Source organism: Pongo pygmaeus, chromosome 9 (assembly GCF_028885625.2).
Source record: "Pongo pygmaeus isolate AG05252 chromosome 9, NHGRI_mPonPyg2-v2.0_pri, whole genome shotgun sequence".
Taxonomy (NCBI): domain Eukaryota; kingdom Metazoa; phylum Chordata; class Mammalia; order Primates; family Hominidae; genus Pongo; species Pongo pygmaeus.
This window is the reverse complement of record NC_072382.2, coordinates 84,691,905-84,716,617: the sequence shown is the minus strand read 5'-3', so window position 1 is coordinate 84,716,617 and position 24,713 is coordinate 84,691,905. Positions and strand designations below refer to the sequence as shown.

Genomic DNA, 24,713 nt, shown 5'->3' with positions numbered 1-24,713 from the left:
TTGAGGAAGCCTTACATTCTAAACAAGCCTTACATTCTAAACAATTGTGGTGTTATAACCAATGTCGTGATGTCATGGAAACAAAATGGCTTCACGGCGATCCAGGGTTGAATCCTAGTTCCATGTCCAATGAACTCTGTTACCTAGTAGCTCTATGACTTTCGTGAAGTTAGTTAACCTCTCTGAACCTCTGTTTCCTCATCTGTAAAATAATATATCTACCTCAGAACTTTCTTAGGAAAAATAATATATTTTTTAAAGTATGTAGTACAGATCCTAGCTCATTGCAGGTGCTCAGTAAACATGAATTCCACATTGGATGATATAAAGATTGAAGCATTTGAAAATTTCATTTGAATGTTCTCCTGAGGCTTAGAATCAAGACAGTGTTATGAATTTGACTGAAAAATGTTCCAAAGGGACAGGCATAGATATGAGTAAAACATTTGAGGAAGAGAGAATTAATTTTTAATGGATATGGTAGTGTTAGGTTTTTCTGTTTTAACTTGTTCAGAAATACAATTTCAGTACTTCTATAAAACATAAAGACTTATATTTCACAATTTGTGTAGCAGGTTTCCTGTTTACTTCTAGAGCATTTCTAACTATAAACTTGTTTATCTCCAAGAAGCTGGAGACAGAGCTCTGCCGCCACAGACACACCATTTATATTTATAAACCCAGATCTTACTAGTTTTACTATGTGTAATTTCTTGCATCTATGTTTAGTTTTCAAAGAAAAGTAGCAGACAGATAAGCACCTCTGACACAGGATTTACATTAATATGACTGTCAAAGTAGGAAAGATGAAAACAGGATAGATTCCAATTAAGGCAAATGCAGTATAAATCATTCATATTGGGGAATTTTAACACCATAGAATGTCATGCAGTCAAAACATTTTGAAAGCATGGCAGAAAACATTTTGGGTATCTAATAAGTCATACTGTAAGGCAAATATAATTTATTATTAAGGTAAGTATCCTATTGTGTTATAAAAAATGTGGCAGCTACAAGAGCCTAACAAAGTGTTGATTGTATATAGATGAAGTGTCAGAGAATTGTTTCCACTGTATGACATGATTGAGATGGAGAGATCCTAGAGAACAATAAAAATAACAGAAGAATTTGGAAGTGGTAGTGATTTGACAGAAATAAAGCCTTGGAATTAGAATATTTAGTTTTGAAAAAAGTAGTACTAGGGGAGACGCATGTTCATCTTTCTCATTGCAAAAACATGAAAATGAAAATGGACAATTTCAGTATCTGGAGCCAATTTATAACTGAATTCATCTAGGTATTCTACTCCCTCATTTATTTTTTATTCACTCAAAAAAAAGTTTATTGAGCATCTCAGACACTATGTTGGGAAAAGGAAGTTCCAAAAAGAATGAAAAATATTTCCTGCCCTCAGAGGGCTCAGTCTAATGGAAGATGAACAACTGTACAAATAACTGCAAGTTGGTGTGATGAATACAATGAAGTAGCAAAGTGATTAAATGAGGGTTGGGACTTGCACAGAGTTAAATGTTTAAGAAGGGGCAGCTGGAAGATGGGATCTCCTGCTTTTATCATGTGTAGTAAAGTCATCAAAGGTATAAAGGAGAGTGTCCCATCTCTAGATGGGAGATTTAGTGGTACTCAGAGGTGACAAGTAGTATTTATCAAGTGGCAATGTAAAGCATGGATCAGAAAAAGTTAAGAGTTCCTGATCTGTGTTCCAGACAAGGCCATTTTCTTCTCTTGGAAATGCTATTAGAGGCTGTATGATTTTTGTGCAAAGGTTTGACCAGTAGTTCCACTTCTGGTGCTCTACTAACCTGCTGTCAACATGCACACATACACCAAGATCCCTGTTTATGATAGCAAAAAGCTGGACAAGCCTAAATATCTAATGATAAGGGAGTTGTTAAATACAGTCTAAACTATGGAATAGAGTATTAAGAGTATTAAGAAAAATGATATTTATGTATTTGGTAGAAGGCAGGAAAATATCCAAATTACACTATTAAAAAGGGGGAAAAAGTCTGAATACATTAAATAGCTATGGTTTTGTTTGTATGGGTATGTGTGTATGTACACACACAGCTACCCACAAACACACACATACATATCCAGCACACAACCATACATGTACCACTAGGGTAAGCTGTAGAGAAAGAGAGCAGTGAGAGAGAAGGTAAGGGAAGGCAGAAGAGACGAGAGCCTCTCAATTTTTATCCTGTGTTTTTCTATATATTTCAAAATTTTCAACATCCATAGACTTCGTTTTGTAATTTAAAACAGAAATGAGATAATGCCCATGAAGCATTGAGCATATTGTCTGCCATGTGGTCAGCAATAAATGTTAATTGACTCTTCCAAGGTGGCAAGAAAATACGACTTGCTCAAAATGATTTAAATCTGCATACAGTATCGTATCTTTATTTTTTTAATTTTAAATAAAGACACGGTCTCTCTTTGTTACCCAAGCTGGAGTGCAGTGGTGAGATCATAAGTCACTGAAACCTTGAAATCCTGGGCTCAAGTGATTCTCCTGCCTCAGTCTCCCAAATAGCTGGGACTATATGTGTGTGTCACCACGCCTGGCTTGCATACAGTATCATATTGATGTTTATAAATAAATGTTTTCTCTCGCTAGAAAATGAAATACATTTTCCTAAATTATAGTCAATAGATCTTTACCTTAAATATGTTGTTAAATATGTGTTCTGCTTATTTAATCATTTAGGACTTAATTATTCAAAGCTAAGCATGAGCAGGAAGCCTTCCAAATCTGGATAATACCAGACTTTGCTTATGCACCAGAAATTTCCAGCCAACTATTATGGCTTTATCTGTTGTGTACTAAACTTTAAAAATATTTAATATTCAGAGTTTATTTTCCTGTTATCTATTTATTGCTGAAAACTAAGGTCAAATCTTTTAGAAAAGCTATCCCTACATTAATCAATACATATCCAGTAAGTTGAAATGAAATTACATTTTATAGAACTTTTTCTTATAAAGAATTTGAAACACTCTGTAAGTAGATCATCTTTTATTATATTCATTCATCCTTGTTTTATTAAAGTTGTGAATAAATTGAATTGAAAATCAAATTGTTTTCTGAAATGTACTGATATACTCTATTAAAATTCTTCATGGTGAGTTTCTTTGTAATTAAAAGAACCATTTATAATTTCAATTAACATTTTTAAGTTATTTGTGGGTAAGTTAAGCCTGCTGAATTTTCTAAAGCAAGACATTGTTTTGCCAAGGAAATGATAGAAGTTTCTAGGTTGTGATAAAAAATATTGAAACATCAAAAGCCGTTTCTTTTTACATGTTCATTGTGTTAATAAGTACCTTAGAACCTATTCTTTCTTTATTTTTATTGGATTGACATGCCAAAAATATTTTTTTCTATGAAACAATAGCAATGGTATAATATGCAGATTTCTTTGATTTTTTTATGCCCATAATTTTTAATGTTTGAAAATTTCTAAAATTTGGCATGTGGGCAAAGCTATAGGACTAAATTGAGGTATGATCCCACGTGGTCAACTTCTAGCAGACCCCCACCCCCTAACAAAACTTAGTTAAATTAAATGACATTTCTTACACAATTCATCACCAAACTCTTGATTGTCAGGTCTATCAGGCTGAGAGTAACTAGAGTCTCTCCTCAATACCCCATTGAGTTGGGATTCCCATGGAGTTTTTGTTTTTTGTTTTTTTTTTTTTTTGCTTTTTGTTTTTGAGATAATTATATATTCACATGCAGCTGTAAGAAATAACTACTTTACTCAGTTTCTCCCAATAGTAACATTTTGCAAAACTATTGCATATTATCACAACTAGGATATTCACGTTGACACAATTCATCGATATTATTCAGATTTTCCCCAGTTGTGTGTGTGTGTGTGTTTAGTTCTGTGCAATTTTATCACACGTGCAGTTACCAATATCCACCACTGCAGGTAAGATAGAGAACATTTCCATCACCACAAGGATACTTTACATTGCCTGTTTATAACCACATCTACCTCCCTCCTTTCCCATGATCCCCCATCTTCCCTCTCCCAGCCCCCATGGACTTTTTACAAGTTGGGAATTTGATGGTGGTGTGTTTTCTAGGTACCTTTTGGGAAATAACTGATTTATCATTTTCCTCTTATAAATGTCTGTGAGTAAATAATAGTAAAGAGGCATACCCTTGAGTTGTGCATCTCCCCATTGTTTGGCAAAGGAACCAACAACGTGGGTGAAGGGTTGCCTGGGCTGTGCAGCATTTCTAACTCTTGAAGGCACAGAGCCAAATTTGCTACCTTTGTTTTCATTCCCAGATTACGCTCGATTTGAGGCCAAAATCCATGACCTACGAGAGCAGATGATGAACCACAGCATGAGCTCCGGGTCCGGATCCCTGCGAACCAATCAGAAACGCTCCCTCTACGTCAGGTAGGCAATGGAGTATTTCTCTATCCGTACTTTGTGAGCAATTCAACTTGAGAAAACAAAGGCAACACCATGTAGCAACAGAACATGTGTCCTACTTAACCCATGTTCATCAGTACACTACTGAAAGACCTTATGTTTAAGCATTTGGAATAAATGTTTGAAATGTTATTAGATTAAGTTAGTTAAAGGTGCCTGCTTTTATCAAGCTATTCTTTGGCAATGTTATGATCCAGGATAAAGGGCTCAGCATAGGTTGCAATAAAAATAATGAGAAGAAACATTTTCATTTCTAATAAATCTTAAATGGCATATGTGGACCAAACCCTTGGACATTTGCTTACCATCAGTGTGAAAAGAAAATATTCCTGTATTATCTCCTAACCTGCCAGATACTGATTGCATTAACTTTAGTGCATCAATTTAAAATCCACAGCATTCTTCTAAAGAGTTATGTGCTTTTCTCTAACAAGTTTTGGCAGAAAGACTTCCTTCTGTGTCGTGTCGCTACCAGTTTTTTTCTCAGACCATAAAAGTTACTTGTTCCTTGTCTGACAAAACTCATTAATTTACCAGAAAAAGATAAATGATTGATTGAATGTGAAATGCCTTCCAGTCTTTCATCCTAGTAGCTACCTCTTGAGTAAGATCCATCCACACTCAACTATAACATGCTCCTCTTCCAAGACAAGCTTCCCGTATTACTTCCAAACTTCATCAGTGCTGACTGTACTTTTAAAAATATATAAGTACTAATGGGCAAAAGGAAGAAAGTGATGCCTAATTAACGGGCAACATGAATCTACGTACCATATGGAAGAACCATGCCTGTTCTTATTAAATTCTCCACTCCCTACTCTGGCTTGAATTCAATCTGACTCCAACCTGAGGTCATATCCTTCTTACCTGAAATTTTAGGCATGACGTATATGTTATAGATACTAATTTACATACTTGAGTTGAACTTTTGCTGTTGGTTCCACTTTGGCTCTAAAGTTAAGTTTTGTGTGTATTTGGTATTCACAGCAGGGCTAAGAAGGGAGTGGGATTCTGGAAGGGACAGGTTCTCATAGGGCTTAATTTCCCAACTGAAGTGATAAGCCTAGAGTCCCTTCTTATTCCAGAGAAGCCCTGAGATTAAGAAAAACAAGTTATTAACCCTTTGAATTTGGCCAACTCCATTTCAAAAGATTATTTTGATACCCTTAATTGTCATCTGTGACTGTTCAGAACCACCCTAGAACATGTCTTGTAGTGACATTACAAATATGATGGAAAGTTAACAAGCTCCATTTGTGGTTCTTCTTCTCTCTTGTGTTGTATTGCTGGTCTACATGCTACAAAATATTTTTAAATTTTGAAATGTTTTAGTCCCTGGTAGCAAATTGGAAAAAGTCAGCTGGGTTAATAGGATAGAACTAAATCAGTTAGTGTAACTGAAATGGTTATATATAATAAAGCTCAGAGGGAAAATTACCAAGTATCTTATTAAGAGATAGAATGCATAAATTGTTCAGATACTAGAAGAAATTTGCTGAAATATATTGCTAATGGCTATTAAGTTTTGGAAGATTAAGAAAATTGAATGAAGTGATATGATATTATATAAAACTAATACACTTATTTGAAAGAGTAGTAATTAGATTCAAATCTTTATTCTCTAAAATCATAAATAGAAGTATAACATACAGAAGAGACAAAGACTTAGAGTAACAAAGTAGTGGTTGGAGACTGTATTGAAAGGAGGAACCTCTTTTTAATGAGACTCAAAAATACTTGACACTTCATAAGAAAGTCCCCAAATGAAATCTCTGTAATATACAAATATGGTATTTAGTTTCCAAATGTTCAATTATTACTACTTATTTTGTACCTAGAGGGCTGACTTTAGTGTCTAAACAACTCTAAGAGACATAAAATTAAAAGAAATATGGGCCATGCGTATATTCATATCAGCAAATCAGAAAGAAAGAACTTACAAGAGCTCCCTGGCCTTATTCTCATGAAAAGTGATAAAACAGACCAAAAAAAAAAAAAAAAGCAAGAAGCAAGGCCTAAGTGAAATTCTTACCAAAAAGAATTCAACAAGTTTGTACCTTTGTACTTTTTTTAATACCAATTTTGGCTACAAGATTTTCATACAGATGCTTGCTTTGTCTAGAGTGCTTGTATAGGACCATGGTCAGTTGTGTTTATTTTAGAAAGTCAACTACTTGCTCTCTCAGAATAAATTACTAGCAGGGTTTCTCTGATTATATAAATATAAGAGGATGAGCATGTCACAAATCAGAGAATAACATCCTGAAAATGGTGTGATTCTCCTCACTTTGCTTAGCTTTATGTAATTCTAGGGCTAGAAGGAATCTTAGCTATCATTGGGCCCTCTGCTTAATTTACAGAAGAGGAAACTGAGGCCCGAGGAGAACAGAGACAGAGACTTGCCTGGGATCCCACAGCTATTTGTGGCAGAATCAGCTCTCCTACGACGAGTCCCATACTTCTCCCCACATCACTCTGCCTCCCTAAGGGCTTAGTTTATGTGGTGTCAGCTGTTGAATACACTTTAGCTGTGATTCCCAATCTGCTTCTGTCAGCACAGTGCTGGACTCTTTGATTAAGGAATAAGGAGAGGAGAAATTCTAACACAAATGTCTTTGGGGTTTTTGCACAGGATAAACTGTGCTATAGGAATGTGGGATTTCTTTGGTATTATTTATAGTTTTCTATGAAGCCAAAACCTAAATCAGAAAGCAAGCACCTTCTTTGTTCTGTGAGAAACAATTTAGCTGACTTAGTAAAATATTTGCTTGCACCAAAAAACCATTCTTCCCCTTGGATTTACCTCCCATACCCCTACACACACACACACATGCATGCTCACAAGCATGCTCCCGGCTCTAGCCCTGGTCCTGGTGGTGTCAGAGAGAATGTACCTTCCTGGGGTCTTGCAGAAGCTGCCTTCATTTCCCCACTAGAAATGATCTTCCTAGGTGGTAGCAATTTGTTTACCTGAAATTTTGAAGGGAGTGGTAACCAGCACTCTCTGAGCCAGGCAGTATTTTAAACATGAGCCAACCCTCTCTATTTTCTAATCTAGTTATAATTTTTTTCCTTTAATCTTTTGTGTGAAGTGCTTGAAGTACTTTAGTGGTGCCGTGCAAGCGGAATTGATTATTGCTAATGTTAACTGTTCGTGTTCTATGGGAATGATTTGAGTATGTTTGATTTAATATGCTACTTGTATTGTGTATTTCCTGCATTGTGAAACATATAGCGGTAAAACATTGTGAAACATGTAGTTCATTTAAAAGTAAATAAGGTTACAAATATGAATAAAATGTTTTTCAAAATGCTGCACAAGTACATTATCAATTCTTCAAACATAGATGCATTTAGGCTCCTGAGCTACTGGAATATGAATTTTATTGCATGTATTTTGAGGTTCTCGTTCACTGCCTTGGAAGAGTGAGTTTATGAGCTCATGAAGATCTCGCTACCTCTAAAATATCCTTTTCCCTTCTTATCTACTAGCTGATAAAAGCTGGTATAATAAAGAAAGAACAAGGCTTTTCCTGCTACTAACAGGGATGCACCTTTTGTATAAATGCTACTAGGAGAAGCCAAAGATATGGGGGATTAAATTTATACAAAAGTGCAAATTTCTAAAGAACGATCTTTTGTTTTGATAAAAGGAAAGTTAGAGTACCCAGGATGCTGGGAGAATGGGGAGGGCGAGGAAAAAAAGCAAACCATTCCACCAAGGGGAAGGAGAAAAAGGTCACAGGAAAGAATGTAAAAGAAAAACAGCCCTGTTCACTTGTTAATAAAAGATATCGATTTTGAGAGTTCAAGCAAATAACCTCTGAGTTTTGAATGTGGATTTAAGAAACAGTTGCTGTGATTTATTCAGACCTTCATCAAACATTTTTTGAGTATATATTATGTGCCAGGACCTATAATGGACACTGAGGACGCAGCAGTAACAGTCATGTTTCCTGTCTGAAAAAAACTTATGTCTGATGGGGAAGACAGACGAAGGGAAGATAATTAAATGCAATGTGTTATGAAAAGATCTGTTAGCTCTAGAAAGGCCTGGAATCTTGATTGCTTCCATGGAAAGATATCTAATTAATTCTTGAAGCTCTTATATGAGGTAACCAGGAGCCTTTCAAATATTTAGAAGCAAAGTAAGAAGTACATTATTTATCCTGACCCAGTAAATACATATACACATAAAACAGAAACAACATTTTTGTTAAACAGTAATAACACTTTTTGTATACAGTGTACTTTGTTAGTTTCCATTCTGTTTCTCTCCTTTTTAAAAAATGGAGATCATAGCTCATTAACTTGATTTAATAACTCACTAATGGGTCATGATTTACGGCTTACAGATGGAATAGACAAGAGGGAACATTCCAGGCAGATAACAAGGTACACAGACAAACAAAAGAGAGTGTCTTTACTACCTTATATTAAACATATCGAGGATCCTTAGACCCTTGGTGTTGTAGCCAGTTTGGAAGGCAGTTATCCCTGACACAGATGAGGAAGTAGAAATAGAGGGAAGTATTTGTCAGACATTTTCTATGGGTCAACCATTATTCTATTGTTTTACATGTATCATCCCATAGAATTCTCCCCAAAACCCTATGATTCAGGGGATATTGCCTCCATTTTATAGATGAAGAAACTGAAACTCAGAGAAGTTAAATGATTCCCCCAAGATCACACAGCTAGACAACATGAGCACGGACATTCAGATCCTATTTGTGAGACATTGTAGAGCAGCATTTAAGCACACAGTTGCTAGATTCTGCCAGATAGAAAAACATGTGAATCGTGGTTCTGCCACATCCTAGCTCTGTGACCACGGACGAATCAGTCTCTCTGGGCTTACTTTCTTTATCTGTGAAGACGAGTATAGTAATAGGATACCATAAAGTGGTTGTGGCAATGGCAACAAAAGCCAAAATTGACAAATGGGATCTAATTAAACTAAAGAGCTTCTGCACAGCAAAAGAAACTACCATCAGAGTGAACAGGCAACCTACAGAATGGGAGAAAATTTTTGCAACCTACTCATCTGACAAAGGGCTAATATCCAGAATCTACAATGAACTCAAACAAATTTACAAGAAAAAAGCAAACAACCCCATCAAAAAGTGGGCCAAGAATATGAACAGACACTTCTTAAAAGAAGACATTTATGCAGCTAAAATACACATGAAAAAATGGTCATCATCACTGGCCATCAGAGAAATGCAAATCAAAACCACAATGAGATACCATCTCACACCAGTTAGAATGGCGATCATTAAAAAGTCAGGAAACAACAGGTGCTGGAGAGGATGTGGAGAAATAGGAACACTTTTACACTGTTGTTGGGGTTGTAAACTAGTTCAACCATTGTGGAAGTCAGTGTGGCGATTCCTCAGGGATCTAGAACTAGAAATACCGTTTGACCCAGCCATCCCATTACTGGGTATATACCCAAAGGACTATAAATCATGCTGCTATAAAGACACATGCACACGTATGTTTATTGTGGCACTATTCACAATAGCAAAGACTTGGAACCAACCCAAATGTCCAACAATGATAGACTGGATTAAGAAAATGTGGCACATATACACCATGGAATACTATGCAGCCACAAAAAATGATGAGTTCATGTCCTTTGTAGGGACATGGATGAAACTGGAAACCATCATTCTGAGCAAACTATCACAAGGACAGAAAACCAAACACTGCATGTTCTCACTCATAGGTAGGAATTGAACAATGAGAACACATGGACACAGGAAGGGGAACATCACACTCTGGGGACTGTTGTGCGGTGGGGGGACGGGGGAGGGATAGCATTAGGAGATATACCTAATGCTAAATGGCAAGTTAACGGGTGCAGCACACCAGCATGGCACATGTATACATATGTAACAAACCTGCACGTTGTGCACATGTACCCTGAAACTTAAAGTATAATAATAATAAAATAAAATAAATAAATAAATAAATAAATAATAAATAAAATAAAAAAAGTGGTTGTGAGGATGAAATAAAATAGTGAATTTAGATATCTGGCACATGGGAAGTAATTGATAAATGTTGGTAATATTCATCATTTATTATGAAGTCACCTTTTCCCTATCAGACAGAGAGACCACAGAATTGGTTGTGACTAAGACGCTGTTTTCGCAGCAGTGAGATAAGCCCCTCTCATCCCATTGCTTGCCTTCAGCAAAGGAAGAAGGACAGACTTTCTGATGACTTAGATTTTTCCTCCTCTGGACCCCATGAAGCCTGAAGGAGATGGCCAGCATTCCATGGCTCCAGAATTCTCAGCTCTGTCAACTCATCAGCTTTTCTCATCCAGACAAGGCTCTACCCAGAGGCAGAACCTGAAAAGAATTCAGTAGAAGCCACATGATAGAAAGACTCACTGCATATACAGTAGGCCATTCCAAGTCTCCATATATGTTATCAGTCTTCCTAACCACATGATTTCTTCTATTTCCCCTCGGCATTCTTCACCCCTTTCCAGCCCTCTGCTCATAGTTTCATTCTGAATTTCAAAGTCTTATTTCTTTTACAGTGGTTATAAGTCTATATGTTACTCAAAGTTGCTACTACCTGAGACAGTTTTTGCCTCAAAGGCTATGTAATATGACAAACTCATTCAGGTCAGGTTCTTGCCCCTCGTTTAACTTAAGGCATTCGTAAATTGATTCCTTCATGCTTTGATTCTTTCATTCAGTAAATATGGTGTTTGTACTTACTTCCAATGTACCAGTCTGTAGTAGTTGTTAAGGGCACTCTGATGAATAAGACCACAGAACCCCTTTCCTCAAGTTTCTCACAGTCTAGATCTATAGGCAATCCAAATAATATGCAGACCATTATGGTAATTCATTTCCTGATACCCCACGTGTTATGTGCCTTGCAATTATTATCCTATTTTGATTTTTACAACATGCCTATTGACTTCCTGAAGTGAAATTTGCCCAGAAGACCACTAATATTTGAAACTCACCTGTTAAGATAGTGACTACTTTAAGATAGTGACTACTCTGGTCCTTGTTAAGCATTTATGATAAAATGTTTTGAAATGAATCAATATTATTCAATACTGGACCTGCAAATCCCAGTAATGTCTTGATGTTTCACAGCTCTAGTGCTTTATGCCACAGCGCTTGGCATAAAGAATTCTCCTTAGGAAACATTTGTTAAATGAATTAATTCCAAGACTATCTTTCCTATACAAATGTGAGAGAAAATATTAAAATATAAGCCAACGTATTTGAACAATCCTATTGAAATCCAATACCAGCTTGGCTGACACCAAGTGCATCGAGTCTGGTTGTATCCTCAGGATGCAGGCTCTACCTGCTGCTACTGGGATTTCCAGAAAATATGTGGCGCTGCAAGGCCTTTCAGGCTGTTTCATTTGTTTGCTAAACTGTGTGACAAACTCTTTAAATTGGGCCCTAATTTAATAATGGATTTAGACAAGCACGCACAGCCCATACCCTCTTAGTGAGAGAACTTGAAGTAAGGGAAGGGCCCAGGGTGAACCTCATTCTCAACACAGTTGGTCTTTCTATTCCTGGGAACTAAGGCTTGAAGTCACGTCAAGGGCAGTCTCAAGAAAACACATTCCATCCTAGACACTTCGCCTTTGAGCTTTTGTTCTGGGGGAAGTGTGTTCCCACCTGACTGATTTTGGTGGGAGGGAAAAGCTACATCATCATGTAGGTAAGACACTCTGGTCATTTATTTTTCTCTATAGTAGCAAACATATCTTTTCACTCTACTTCCTGCCCCATTTAACTGCTGGTTAGTATCCTGGGGATGATAAAGAAGAGTGTGGAATGGCAGGAGTCTTCACTCCAGTGGTACAAGCTGCTTCCAGCTTCACTTGGCAATGGATTTCTTGAGAGCATTTAAGGCAAAGCCATAAAATCTGTGGACTGTGTTATAAGTCACATTTTTGTCTTTTTCCCCTCCAATCTTGGACCCAACATGTTAGCTGTTTCCCAGAGAACATGCCACAGTCAGCTGTGTGCACCCCCCTGCCCAGTACTTGGCACAGGGCTAGCTGACAGTGGTATTTTTATTGCACACATTCATTTCCTCATAATTCTTATTTAGCAACATCATTAGTTATTCGCTTAGAAACATATTGACTATGATATGTTGCAGCAGAATAGGAAATAGAAACTTCTTGAATTCAGAATTACTTTTCTCTCTTAAAATCTTAGTGAGGGCAAAGGTAACTGGGAGGGGAACATAATCAGGTACCTGAAACAGTTTAACAGGATGAAGCAGGAAGTCTGGACAGTGTCTAGACTTGTAAGGGCACTGGCTAAATTCCTATTGATGATATAACTTCTGTTTTATACTTTGTACTGATTTCCTCCAAGTAGATCTGGCTTCTCATCCAGAATTCGTAACTTACCATTATGGATAATGACAGTTGTGCATAGCTTATTGTTTGCTAAAACTTGAGTGTCGCATTTATAAAATGGACATAGTACCTAGTTCACAGGCTTGTTGTTAGGATGACGTTAAACTGAATGTATGAAGGAGGCTGCTATATGGGACTTGTTAGGCAAAGGGGAGTTCCTTTTATTGCTTCAAATACTTAGAGCTTGCCTCCTAAACCGGTGCCTTCTTTAAAGCAGAATAGATTTTGATTCTTCATTTATATTTTGAGACCCATTAGCATAATGCTTACTCTTTCAGGGATTTGCATTTTTAGTTGTATCCTTAATTGTGGAATAAAAGGCTTTGTCTTTAGGCAGTCAATTTTATGCCAGAAATAGAAAGAAGGAGGAGTTATTGTGGATCTGAGAGTTTCCTCTTTCCCTTGCAATCATAGGCTACCTGATTTTAAAAGGATTTTAATTTTTATATTTCTGTAGGAAGAGGGACAAAAGTATCATGAGTGACTCTTCCATTGACCATCACGTTTTCCTCCATTCTTCTACTTCAAGGTCTAGAATCCAGATCTCATTACTGTTAATGGTTGGCCTGTCATTAATTGATTCATCCAGAAAACCTCTTCTGAGCCACAGACATCTACCTCATACTCTGCTAGACTCTGGAAATAAAAAGATTAATAAAACTTATTTTCTGCCATTAAGGAGCCCACAGATCATTCCTACAATCTAGATTCTGCTTACCTTTCCACTAATCCCATGGTAATCATATTTCCAGAAATCTCTCATCTCCACAGGAGGTACTTTGCCTCATAACCCAAAATGACTGCTTTCTAGAACAAACCAGACAGCTCTAGATAAAAAGGAGAACAGAACAGTAAAAAGTAAGATACAGAATGCTCACAGGAGGATAGGTGAGAGGGGAGGGCATGAAAAAATTGAGGGAGCTTCCCTCTTTCCCCTGCCCAACTGCCAATCATGTAGGTTAGGTTAGTTTCAAGGGAACAAGGAAATAGACATAAATCACTTGTCCTTAAGTCTCGGTGTTTGAACAGTGTCTGACACTTCTTTAAATTAACTTTAAATACTTGTGGAATGAACTTTTTGATTAGCAATTAAAGATGATGATTAAATAGAAAATGGTATTAAGAGAGCCACCAATGTTTGCTGGAGTCAAGCACATGCTCCTCTGTTTTCCTGTGGACCACATAAACAGCTCTCCTCCAGTCTTCACGTGCTCTTTCCTGTTTGTTGACTCACCTGCCCCCCTCCATTGGACTGTGAGTATCTCAAAGACGGAGATTTCATCTCCTTAAATTCTGCATCTGGACAGTCTGGCATATAGTAACTGCTGAATCAATTAAAATGAATGGATTACAGATGTCACCAAATTGGAGAGAGTTTAACTGTATTTAATCTTTTACCTAATTATGTCATGGCTTGCAAATGGTTTACTGACTAGGCTCCTTGCCCCTTGTTAATCAAATTAATATGCAACCCTATTTGGTAATCATCTCAGATTAAATTTTCAAAAATTATTTAACCAGAGTCGCTATTCGTATATCAAATAAAATAGACTTTAAACCAACAACAGAAAAAAAAAAAAAAAAGATAAAGAAGGATAGTACACAATGATAAAGAGTTCAATTCAACAAGAAGACTTAACTGTCTTACATACACACCCAACATTGGAGCACCCAGACTCATAAAACCTTCTAGACCTATGAAAAGACTTAGTCAAGCAATAATAGTTGGAGACTTCAATACCCCATTGACAGCATTAGATCATAGATGCAGAAAAACTAACAAAGAAATTCTGGACTTAAAATTGACTCAAATTTAATTCTTGACTTCAATATGACTGAACCAATTGGACATCTACAAAATACTCCACCCATCAAACACAGGATATACATTCTTCTGATATGCATATGAAACATATTATAAGATTAACCACAAGTTCAGCCATAAAGTGATTCTCAATAAATTAAAAAAAAATCGAGATCTTGCCAACCATACTTTCAGACCACAGTGGAATAAAAATAGTAATTACTACCAGGAAGATCTCTCAAAACTACACGATTACATGGAAATTAAACAACTTGCTCCTGAATGGCTTTTGGGTAAACAGCAAAATTAAGGCAGAAATAAAAAAATATTTGAAATAAATGAAATCAGAAATACAATATACAAAAATCTCTGGGATGCAACAAAAGCAGTGTTAAGAGGAAAGTTTACAGCACTAAATGCCTACATCAAAAATTTAGAAAGATCTCAAATTAAAGATCTAAATATACATCTAGAGGAACTAGAAAACAAGAACAAACCCCAAAGCTAGCAGAATAAAAGAAATAACTAAAATCAGAGAAGACCTGAACAAAATTGAGACTCCAAAATCCATATAAAGAATCAACAAAACCTAAAGTTGTTTCTTTGAACCAATAAACAAGATCGGTAGACCACTAGCTAGTTAATGAAGAAAAAAAAAAAGAGAAGATCCAAATAAGCATAATCATAAATGACATAGGTGACATTACAACTGATCCCACAGAAATACAAAAGATCCTCAGAGACTTTTATGAATGCTTCTGTGCATACAAACTAGAAAGTTAGAGGAAATAGATAAAGTCCTCAAAACACACAACCTCTAAGATTGAATCAGAAACAATTGAAACCCTGAACAGAATGATATTGAGTTCTTAAATTGAATCAGTAATTAATAACCTAGCAACCAAAAATAGCCCTGGACCAGATGGATTCACAGCCAAATTCTATCAGATGTGCAAAGAAGAGCTGATAACCAATTCTTCTGAAACTATTCCAAAGAACTGAGGAGGGACTCTTCCCTCTCTCATTTGAGAAAGCTGTTGTCACCCTGATACCAAAATCTGACAAAGATACAGCGAAAAAAAGAAAAAGAAAGAAAGAAAATCACAGGACTATATCCCTAATGAACATAGACCCAAAGTCCTCAACAAAATCCTAGCAAATCAAATCCAGCAACACATCAAAAAGTTAATTCACCACCATCAAGTAGGCTTCATTCCTGGGATGTAAGGTTGGTTCAATGTGTGCAAAGCAATAAATGTGATTCACCACATAAACAGAATTAAAAACAAAAACCAAATGATCATCTCAATAGACATGGAAAAACTTTAAAGTTCAACATTCCTTTATGATAAAAATCCTCAACAAACTAGGCATAGAAGAAACATACCTCAAAATAATAAGTGCCATCTATGGCAAACCCACAGCCAACATCATAGTGAACAGGCAAAAGCTGGAAGCATTCCTCTTAAGGACAGGAAAAAGACAGGGAAGCCCATTCTTACCACTCCTATTCAACATAGTACTGGAAGGCCTAGCCAGAGTAATCAGGCACGAGAAAGAAATAAAAGGCATCCAAATAGGAAAAGAAGAAGCCAATTTATCTCTGCACTGAAAATGATTCTATACTTGAAAACCCTAAAGACTCCACCAAAAGGCTCTTGGAGCTGATAAATGGCTTCAATAAAGTTTCAGACTACAAAATCAATATACAAAAATGAGTAGCATTTCTGTAGTAGCACCAATAACATTCAAGCTGAGAGCCAAATAAAGAATGCAATTCCATTTACAATAGCCCAAAAAGAGTAAAAAACCTAGAAATATATCTAACCAAGGAGGTAAAAGATTCCTACAAGGAGAACTACAAAACATGGTTAAAGAAGTTATAGATAACACAAATTTTAAAACACTGCATTCTCATGAATTGGAAGAATCAATATTGTTAAAATGGCCATACTGCCCAAAGCAATCTACAGATTCAACACTGTTACCATCAAACTACCAATGTCATTTTTCACAGACTTAGAAAAAACACTCTAAAATTTATGTGGAACCAAAAAAGATCCTGAATAGCCAAACCAATTCTAAACAAAAAGAACAAAGCTGGAGGCATCACATTACCCAATTTCAAACTATACTATAAAGCTATAGTAACTAAAATGGCATGGTACTGGTACAAAAACAAATGCATATAACAATGGTACAGCAAAGAGAACCCAGATAAAGCCACACATCTACAGCCATCTGATCTTCAACAAAGTTGACAAAAATAAGCAATGGAGAAAAGATTGTCTATACAATAAATGGTGCTAGATAGTGGTAGCCATATGCAGAATGAAAGTGGACCCTTACCTCACACCATATGCAAAAATTAACTCAAGATGGATGAAATAATTATTTATGTATTTATTTATTTTTGAGGAGGGTCTCACTTTGTCACCCACGCTGGAGTGCAGTGGTGTGATCTCAGCTCACTGCAACCTCCCAGGTTCAAGTGATTCTCTCATGTCATCCTCCTGAGTAGCTGGGACTACAGATTCATGCTATCACACATGACTAATTTTTGTATTTTTTGGTAGAGACAGGGTTTCACCATGTAGGACAGGCTGGTCACGAACTCCTGACCTCAACTAATCCACCCACCTCAGCCTCCCAAAGTGCTGAGATTATAGGCATGAGCCACCACGCCTGGCTGGATTAGAGATTTAAATGCAAGACCTCAAACTATGAGAATCCTAGAAGAAAACCTAGGGAATGCCATTCTGGACATTGGTCTTTGGAAAGAATTTAGGACTAAGTTATCAAAAACAATTGTAGCAAAAACAAAAATTGACAAGTAGTACCTATTAAACTAAAAAGCTTCTGCACAGCAAAAGAAACTATCAACAGAGTAAACAGACCACCTACTAAATGGGAGAAAATATTTGCAAACTATGCATCTGACAAAGGTCTAATATCCAGAATCTTGAGGAATTTAAGTAATTCAACAAGCAAAAAACAAATAACCCCATTAAAAAGTGGGCAAAAAACATGAATAGATACTTCTCAAAAGAAGACACACAACTGGTCAACAAACAGATGAAAACTACTCATCATCACGAATCCTCAGAAATATGCAAATCAAAACTACAATGATATACCATCTCACACCACCCAGAATGGCTATTATTAAAAAAATCAAAAAATAATAGATGCTGACAAGGCTGTGGAGAGGCAGACTAAGCACCTTATATAGATTATTTTAATTCTCACAAAACTATGAAGCTTTTATTATTATCTCCATTTCAGAGAAGAAAAAATTGAGATGAGATTTCAATTTTACTCATAAGAGACCAAACTGGGATTAGGGCCTAAGCATGCTATTCTATTCCCCCACCTATTGTTTCATATGGTTTTATTAAACAGTTCTCACATATTTAATTTTATTTGATACAATATGTCTGTATATAGGTTTTGTTTTGTTTATTTATTTATTTATTTATTTTTGAGACAGGGTCTTGCTCTGTCACCCAGGCTGGAGTGAGTGGCACAATCATGGCTCACTGCAGCCTCAACCTCCTAGGTTCAAGTTATCCTCCTACCTCCCTCCCAAGTTGCTGGGACTACAGGTGTGTGTCACCATGCCTGCTAATGTTTATTTTTTATAGAGACAGGGTTTCCCTATTTTGCCCTGGCTGGTCTCAAACTCCTAGGCTCAAATGATCTTCTCACTTTGGCCTCCCAAAGTGCTGGGATGACAAGTGTAAGCCAATGTGCCCAGCCTGTAAGTAGGCATTATTTTTCCCATAGTTTTCAGATAAAGAATCTGAGATTCAGAATATTAAGCTATATGCTCTTTTCTCTAAGTATAAAATAGCACCAAGTCCTTGACTCAATCTTATCCTCTCTTTAAGGATGTGTAAACACAACTCACATATATATATATTTCTAGTGTTTGCTTTGTGTTTTATTTACTGCCACATTGCATAGGACATGAGTTTTAATAGAACTACTTACACATTTTATTAAATGTCGAATGGACAGTTGAGTTTGAAGATGCCCAGAGCATATGGATTTGTGATTAAATTGACAGAGTCCCTAATGAGTAGTGATCATTACAATTGTATGAACCAGGTCCCTGCCTCTCTTGTTCCAGGATAGATTCTACAGGCAGCATAGCTCTATGCCTATAAATTCCCACATTAAAGAGCACAGTTGAAGTGCCTGTCACACAATGCGTTGCCCAGGACCTGCTACATAATTTGCAGGGGCCTGGTGCAAAATGAAAATGCTCAATTCTTGTTCACAAATTAATAGCAAAGCCGGGCATGGTGGCTCATACCTGTAATCCCAGCACTTTGGGAGGCCAGGGTGGGCAGATAACTTGAGGTCAAGAGTTCAAGACAAGCCTGGGCAACATGGTGAAACCCCATCTCTACCAAAATCATAACAAAACAACACAAAAATTAGCCTGGCATGGTGGCGGGCACCTGTAATCCCAGCTACTCGGGAGGCTAAGGCAGGAGAATCACTTGAGCCATGGAGGTGGAGGTTGTAGTGAGCTGAGATTTTGCCACTGAACTCCAGCCTGGGTGACAGAGCAAGACTCTGTCTCAATCAATCAATCAATCAATCAAAATAAAAAATTAGTAGCAAGACAGTGAGAGCAGAGCATAATGCCAGGTGTGGGATGGTGGAACACAGGTCTCATACCCATGAAGCCATTCCTGTTGACCCCCAACTTAGGACATTTCATTCAAAACTGAAAGCATGATTATTTTCCTTAATATGTAGTATAGTAGAGGTAAGAAACACAAAATCAGCACTGGGAACATTTTCAAGGATCCAAGCCTTATTCTTTTTCTAAAAGAGTATTTTATACAAATTAAGCATATGCCTGCTTTTATGATATGTAGAAACATTTTCTTCTAGCCCTCTTCCTGCTTGAGAAACTACATTCCCACTTGCCCTAAACTGTCAAGGGTCCACTTTGAGTCATTTGTCTTCACTAAAGCAAATCTTTCAAAAGCTAAGTAGCATTGTTTCACATTTATTTAGCACCTGCAGGACACTTTGGTCTTCTTGTTCTGCAAAAGTTTCTGCCCCTTGGCCCTTCTCTTCAGGCCTAAATTTTAAAGAAAATGCATAAAAGTGCCTCAGATGACTTTGAAAAACAGTGGGACCAGTTGGATAGTTGTGTCCTTCCCATATGTCATTGCCAAAATTCAGAGGGTGCAAGATTTGTAAATTCCCCTGACTGGCAACATTGCAATTAAGAAAAAAAAAATCATGGAGTTGATAGGCAATTGACAACTAAATTGCACCAAGTAAGAATTCTAAAAATAATAAACAAAAAGGCAAATTATAATATATATTTGAATTGGTTGCTCTTTAATATTGCCATCATTTTCTAGAAGAAAGGGCATTTTAATGCTAAAAGAAACTTATGAACATAATCTGAGCATCAGAAAAAGTCCTCCGAATATTATAAATTTGTAGTTTTAAAACCTCACTAGATAGATCTCCATATTTTTTCTATCCATAAATCTTACCTTATAGCTAAAAAAATTAAAGTAAGCATCATGATGACTAAGTTGTTTAATTCTTAATCTTGAGTATTTTGGATCTAAATCATTCTAAGATCCTTAGGAATGTATTTTTTTTAACTTTGTCCTTTTCTTGACAAAGAAAGACGTCTTTTAGATTTTCTTTTTCTTTGTGTATGTATGCTTTCTTCATCTTTTATGCCATTTTCTCAATAAATAAGAAGCCCAGACCCATCTTCTGTGATAAGCTGATGCTTTTCAGTGATACTTATTAAAAGATAAAAAGGGATGTTTCATCATCAAAATTATTTTTCATTTTTAAAGTTGTCATTCTTTCTACATTTTAAAAACAGACCCACTTTTTGACAGCTTTATTGACACATAATTGACAGGCAAAAAGTTACACATGTTTTATACATACAATTTTATGTGTTTAAAAAAAGATTTTTTTAAAGGTATCATCACATTATAGTATCTTTCATTGTATTTTATAACATTGTATATTCTACATTGTTTCAAACCAGATTGCTTACCTCATGTACTTTTTCCCCTTAATTGTCTTAAAAGGCAGACATGTCCTTTCAAACTCAGGATTCCATACTTTTATATGTATGAAAAAACATACAATTATCTGATTCCACAGATAAAATAATGAGAAAATGTGGTGTGAACTGAGTAGAAGTTTGCAACAGACAGGGTATTTAATAGCTTCTAACGCCCCTAACATGAAAATCTAATTCTCATTTTAATTAACTTTGTAGCTCTTACTCTAGACAAACCTCTTTACCAGTTCCAGTGGCTTCTTTGAAGCCAGTTTCATCTCATTTTTTCTGTTAATGAGGGTTCCTAGCCAATCATCAGGAAGGCGTCTCTGCTTGTGTTTCTGGTTGCTGTAAATCCAGATGAGTGGGGAGTTTCTCCACCTAAAAGGCCTATGCTGAATGAACACCATTGCTGGCTGTTCATAAGATAACTTTTCTCTTTTCCTAAAATTCTGTGTTCCTGCCCCTTTCCTCATAAACGGGGGCCTCCATGATACTTCCACCTCCACAACACACTCAAATCCTCTTATGAGCCCTTGATTACATCATAGATTCAAGTATCCTGAGGATGAGGAGCTGGCAGTGAACATTTAATTCTGACAGTATCTATGAGGAAGCATCATTACTATCCCCATTTTACAGTTAATGAAACCAAGGTTAGATAGCTTAAGTTATCACCCATATTTACACAGCAAAGAAGGACAACATGATAAAAACTCAGTTCTGTCCTATGCCAAATACCAGCTCTTAACCTTAATTTCCATGGCTTCTAGAAATACCACATTTTCTTAGATGTACTTGATTTCATATATGCTCTCTCATTCCCATAGGTACTTAAAATTGTTAAAGCAAGTTCTATAAGTTTTGGGAAATATAGTCATCTGACATATAGAGCAACTCCCTCAGTAATAAATGAGGACGTTAAAGATGGTCAGTGAGTAGATCTTTGACGTGAAGTTATACTAGTTCAGATGTAAACCATGGGATACATTCGTTAATGATGCATCCTTAGCAAAGAGGCATGAGGTTTCCTGCCACAGGATGTTACACAGAGGATAAGAGGATTGCAGGATCTTCTGACTGCCTTAGAGCAAGTATGATGGAATGCATATGAGTTTAAGTTTTTCTTCAGTGAGTATTAATTACAAAATACTACATAAGATGCTGTTGGGTAAAAAGATGAATCAGACATGTCTTTGAGGATCCAGCTAAAGTTAGTTGCAAAAAAACAGAGGAAAATAATAAGCTATTATTGTGAACAAAAATTCTGCTCCAGGATCTGACACCTATGCAGAGGGTAGGAAATAGGGGAGATTTGAGAAGGTAACTATGATGGAGTCTCTTGTAGTAGGTTCCAAAAGTAAAGCTGTATTTTTGTTGTTGTTGTTATCTTTGGCAGTATATTTCCCCTCCATAGGAGGTATACACTACCATAGAATGAAATGTTAAGTCCTCTAGAATTCTAATTCAGTCAGCCATGTATTTATGAGTTCACAGCAGAGTGGAGTAGGCCAAAAGCTTGGGTTCTGGAGTCAGAAATACCTGGACTTAAATCCTGGCTTGACCATTTAGTACCTTACTTATGACCTTAGTAACTTACTTCTTCTCCCTCTAGGCCTCCGCTTTTTCCATAAAATGGGTATAATAGAAATACTCATTTAAAGTATATGAGGAATAATGTTTGTAAATCACCTACCATCTTATACAAACTCTTTCAGAAATTAGAAAAGAGAGAGTACTTCCTAGCTTTTTACAATGTTAACATCACTGTGATACCAAAACATAACAAGGTCATTGTAAGAAAGGAAATTTATACTCCAATCTCTCTCATAAACATCAAATTAAAAATATAAAATATTAGCAAAATAAATCTAGTGATGTGTATTTTATATCTAGTGATATATTTTATATATTAGATGACTGTGTTTCCCAAAACTTAGAAAGAATAATATTATGATGACCTGCTGGAATTTATTACAGAAATGAAAGACTCCTTTAACATTAGAAAATCACAACATTAACAGAATAAAAGATAAGATTCAGATGATCATCTAAATATTACAGGAAAACCATTCAATAAAATTCAAAACTCATCTGTGAACAAAAGTTCTTAGAAAACTTGAAAAATAATGGGCTTCCTAAATCTAATAAAAGGCAAACACTGTACTTGTTTTTGAGACAGAGTCTCACTCCGTCACACAGTCTGGAATGTAGTGCCGAGATCTTGGCTCACTGCAACCTCTGCCTCCCCTATTCAAGTGATTCTCATGCTTCAGCCTCCTGAGTACCTGGGACTATAGGCATGCACCACCATGCTTGGCTAATTTTTGTATTTTTAGTAGAGATGGAGTTTCACCATGTTGGTCAGGCTGGTCTCTAACTCCTGGCCTCAAGTGATCCTCCCAAAGTGCTGGGATTACAGGTGTGAGCCAGGGAGCCAGCCTAAACACTATACTTACTAATGAAATTTTGGAAGCTTTTTCCCTGGAAGCAGGTATGAGACACCTTCTATCACTACTCTACCCTTCTATCACTACTGCTATTAAATGGAGGTGCAAGAAAAAGTAATATGATTGGAAGGAAAACAATAAAATGATCCTTATTTTCTGGTAACATAATTGTGTATGTTTAAAATTCAAAATAACTAGATAGACTGCTATAATTAAAAAGTAACTTTAGCAATTTTACTAAATAACAAGGTTAATATCAAAGTAATCAGTTGTATTTCCATATAGCAATACTAAACAATAAGAAAACTAAACATATCATTGACAGTAGGAGTGAAAAACATTAAAGTCATAGGAATAGAACTGACAGAAGAGCACCACTATATAAAAAAGCCACAAATGTTATTAAAAGAAGATGCATAAACGTGGGGTATACCTTATTCATGAATAGGAAGATGCAATGTGGCAAAGATTTCGTTTCTCCCAAACTGATATATTGATTCACTGCAATTCCTATCAACATCTCAGAAGATATTTTTTATTTATTTGTTGGTGATGGTGATAGATTTGACAAAGTGATTCTGATATTAATATGGAAATATAAAAGACCAACAATAGGCAAAACACAGAAAAATGAAGTCAGAGAATTTACATTATGTGATGTTAGGATTTATTATGAGGTTACATAATTACAGGCAGTATGAAATTGGTATAAGTATAGACAAGTAGACCAATGGAATAAAATAGAGTGCAGAAAAAATAACACACACATACAACCTCTTGATTTTATGACAAAAGTAAAATTACTTTGAAGTGGAAAAGGATGACCTTTTTGGTAAATGACACTGCATCGATTGGATATCCAACTTTTTATAAAATGGCTCTTGACCCAACCTCACACTATACACAAAAATCTTTCTACATGGATTATAGATAAAAATATAAAAAGTAAAACAACAAAAGTCTAGAAGATAATATTGAAAAATAACTTCATAAGTGTGTGATAGGCAAAGATTAAGTCTTAAACAGGCACAAAACATACTAATCTTAAAGGAAGATATTGATGAACTACATTAAAATACAAACCTCTGTTCATCTAAAGACACCATGAAGAGAATGGGGCAAGACAGAGCACAGGAAAAGATATTTGTAATCCAGACATCTGGAAAAGAAATTTATCTTCAGAATATGTAAAGAGCAGCTACAAGTCATTGGGAAAAAAAAATATATTTTTTAATGGACAAAAGACTTGAACAGGCATTTCTTAAAAGAAGATATGTAAAACGGCCAATTCACATGAAATGGTGGTACTCCCAGAATGGCTAAAATTAAAGACTGTTCATACCAAGTGTTTGTGAACATGCAGAGAGTCTCAAACATTGCTCGTGGGAAGTAAACCACCACATTGGAAGATTGTTTGTCAGTATCTATCAGAGCCAAACATATACTCTATGATCTATCCTTAGGTATATACCCAATAGTAATGAGTAC

The 24,713-nt window shown here is 36.1% G+C and overlaps 1 protein-coding gene across 19 annotated transcripts in view; it reads left to right on the top strand.

Annotated features, from left to right (window-relative positions):
• DLG2 (discs large MAGUK scaffold protein 2) overlaps positions 1–24,713 on the top strand; it is a 2,182,864-nt gene that overhangs the window by 2,002,500 nt on the left and 155,651 nt on the right. For all 19 annotated transcript variants that reach the window (XM_054441573.1, XM_054441571.1, XM_054441577.2 and 16 more), the window contains one exon: positions 4,329–4,443. In XM_054441573.1, the coding sequence (XP_054297548.1) occupies positions 4,329–4,443 (115 nt within the window). The remainder of the gene's footprint in view (positions 1–4,328; positions 4,444–24,713) is intronic.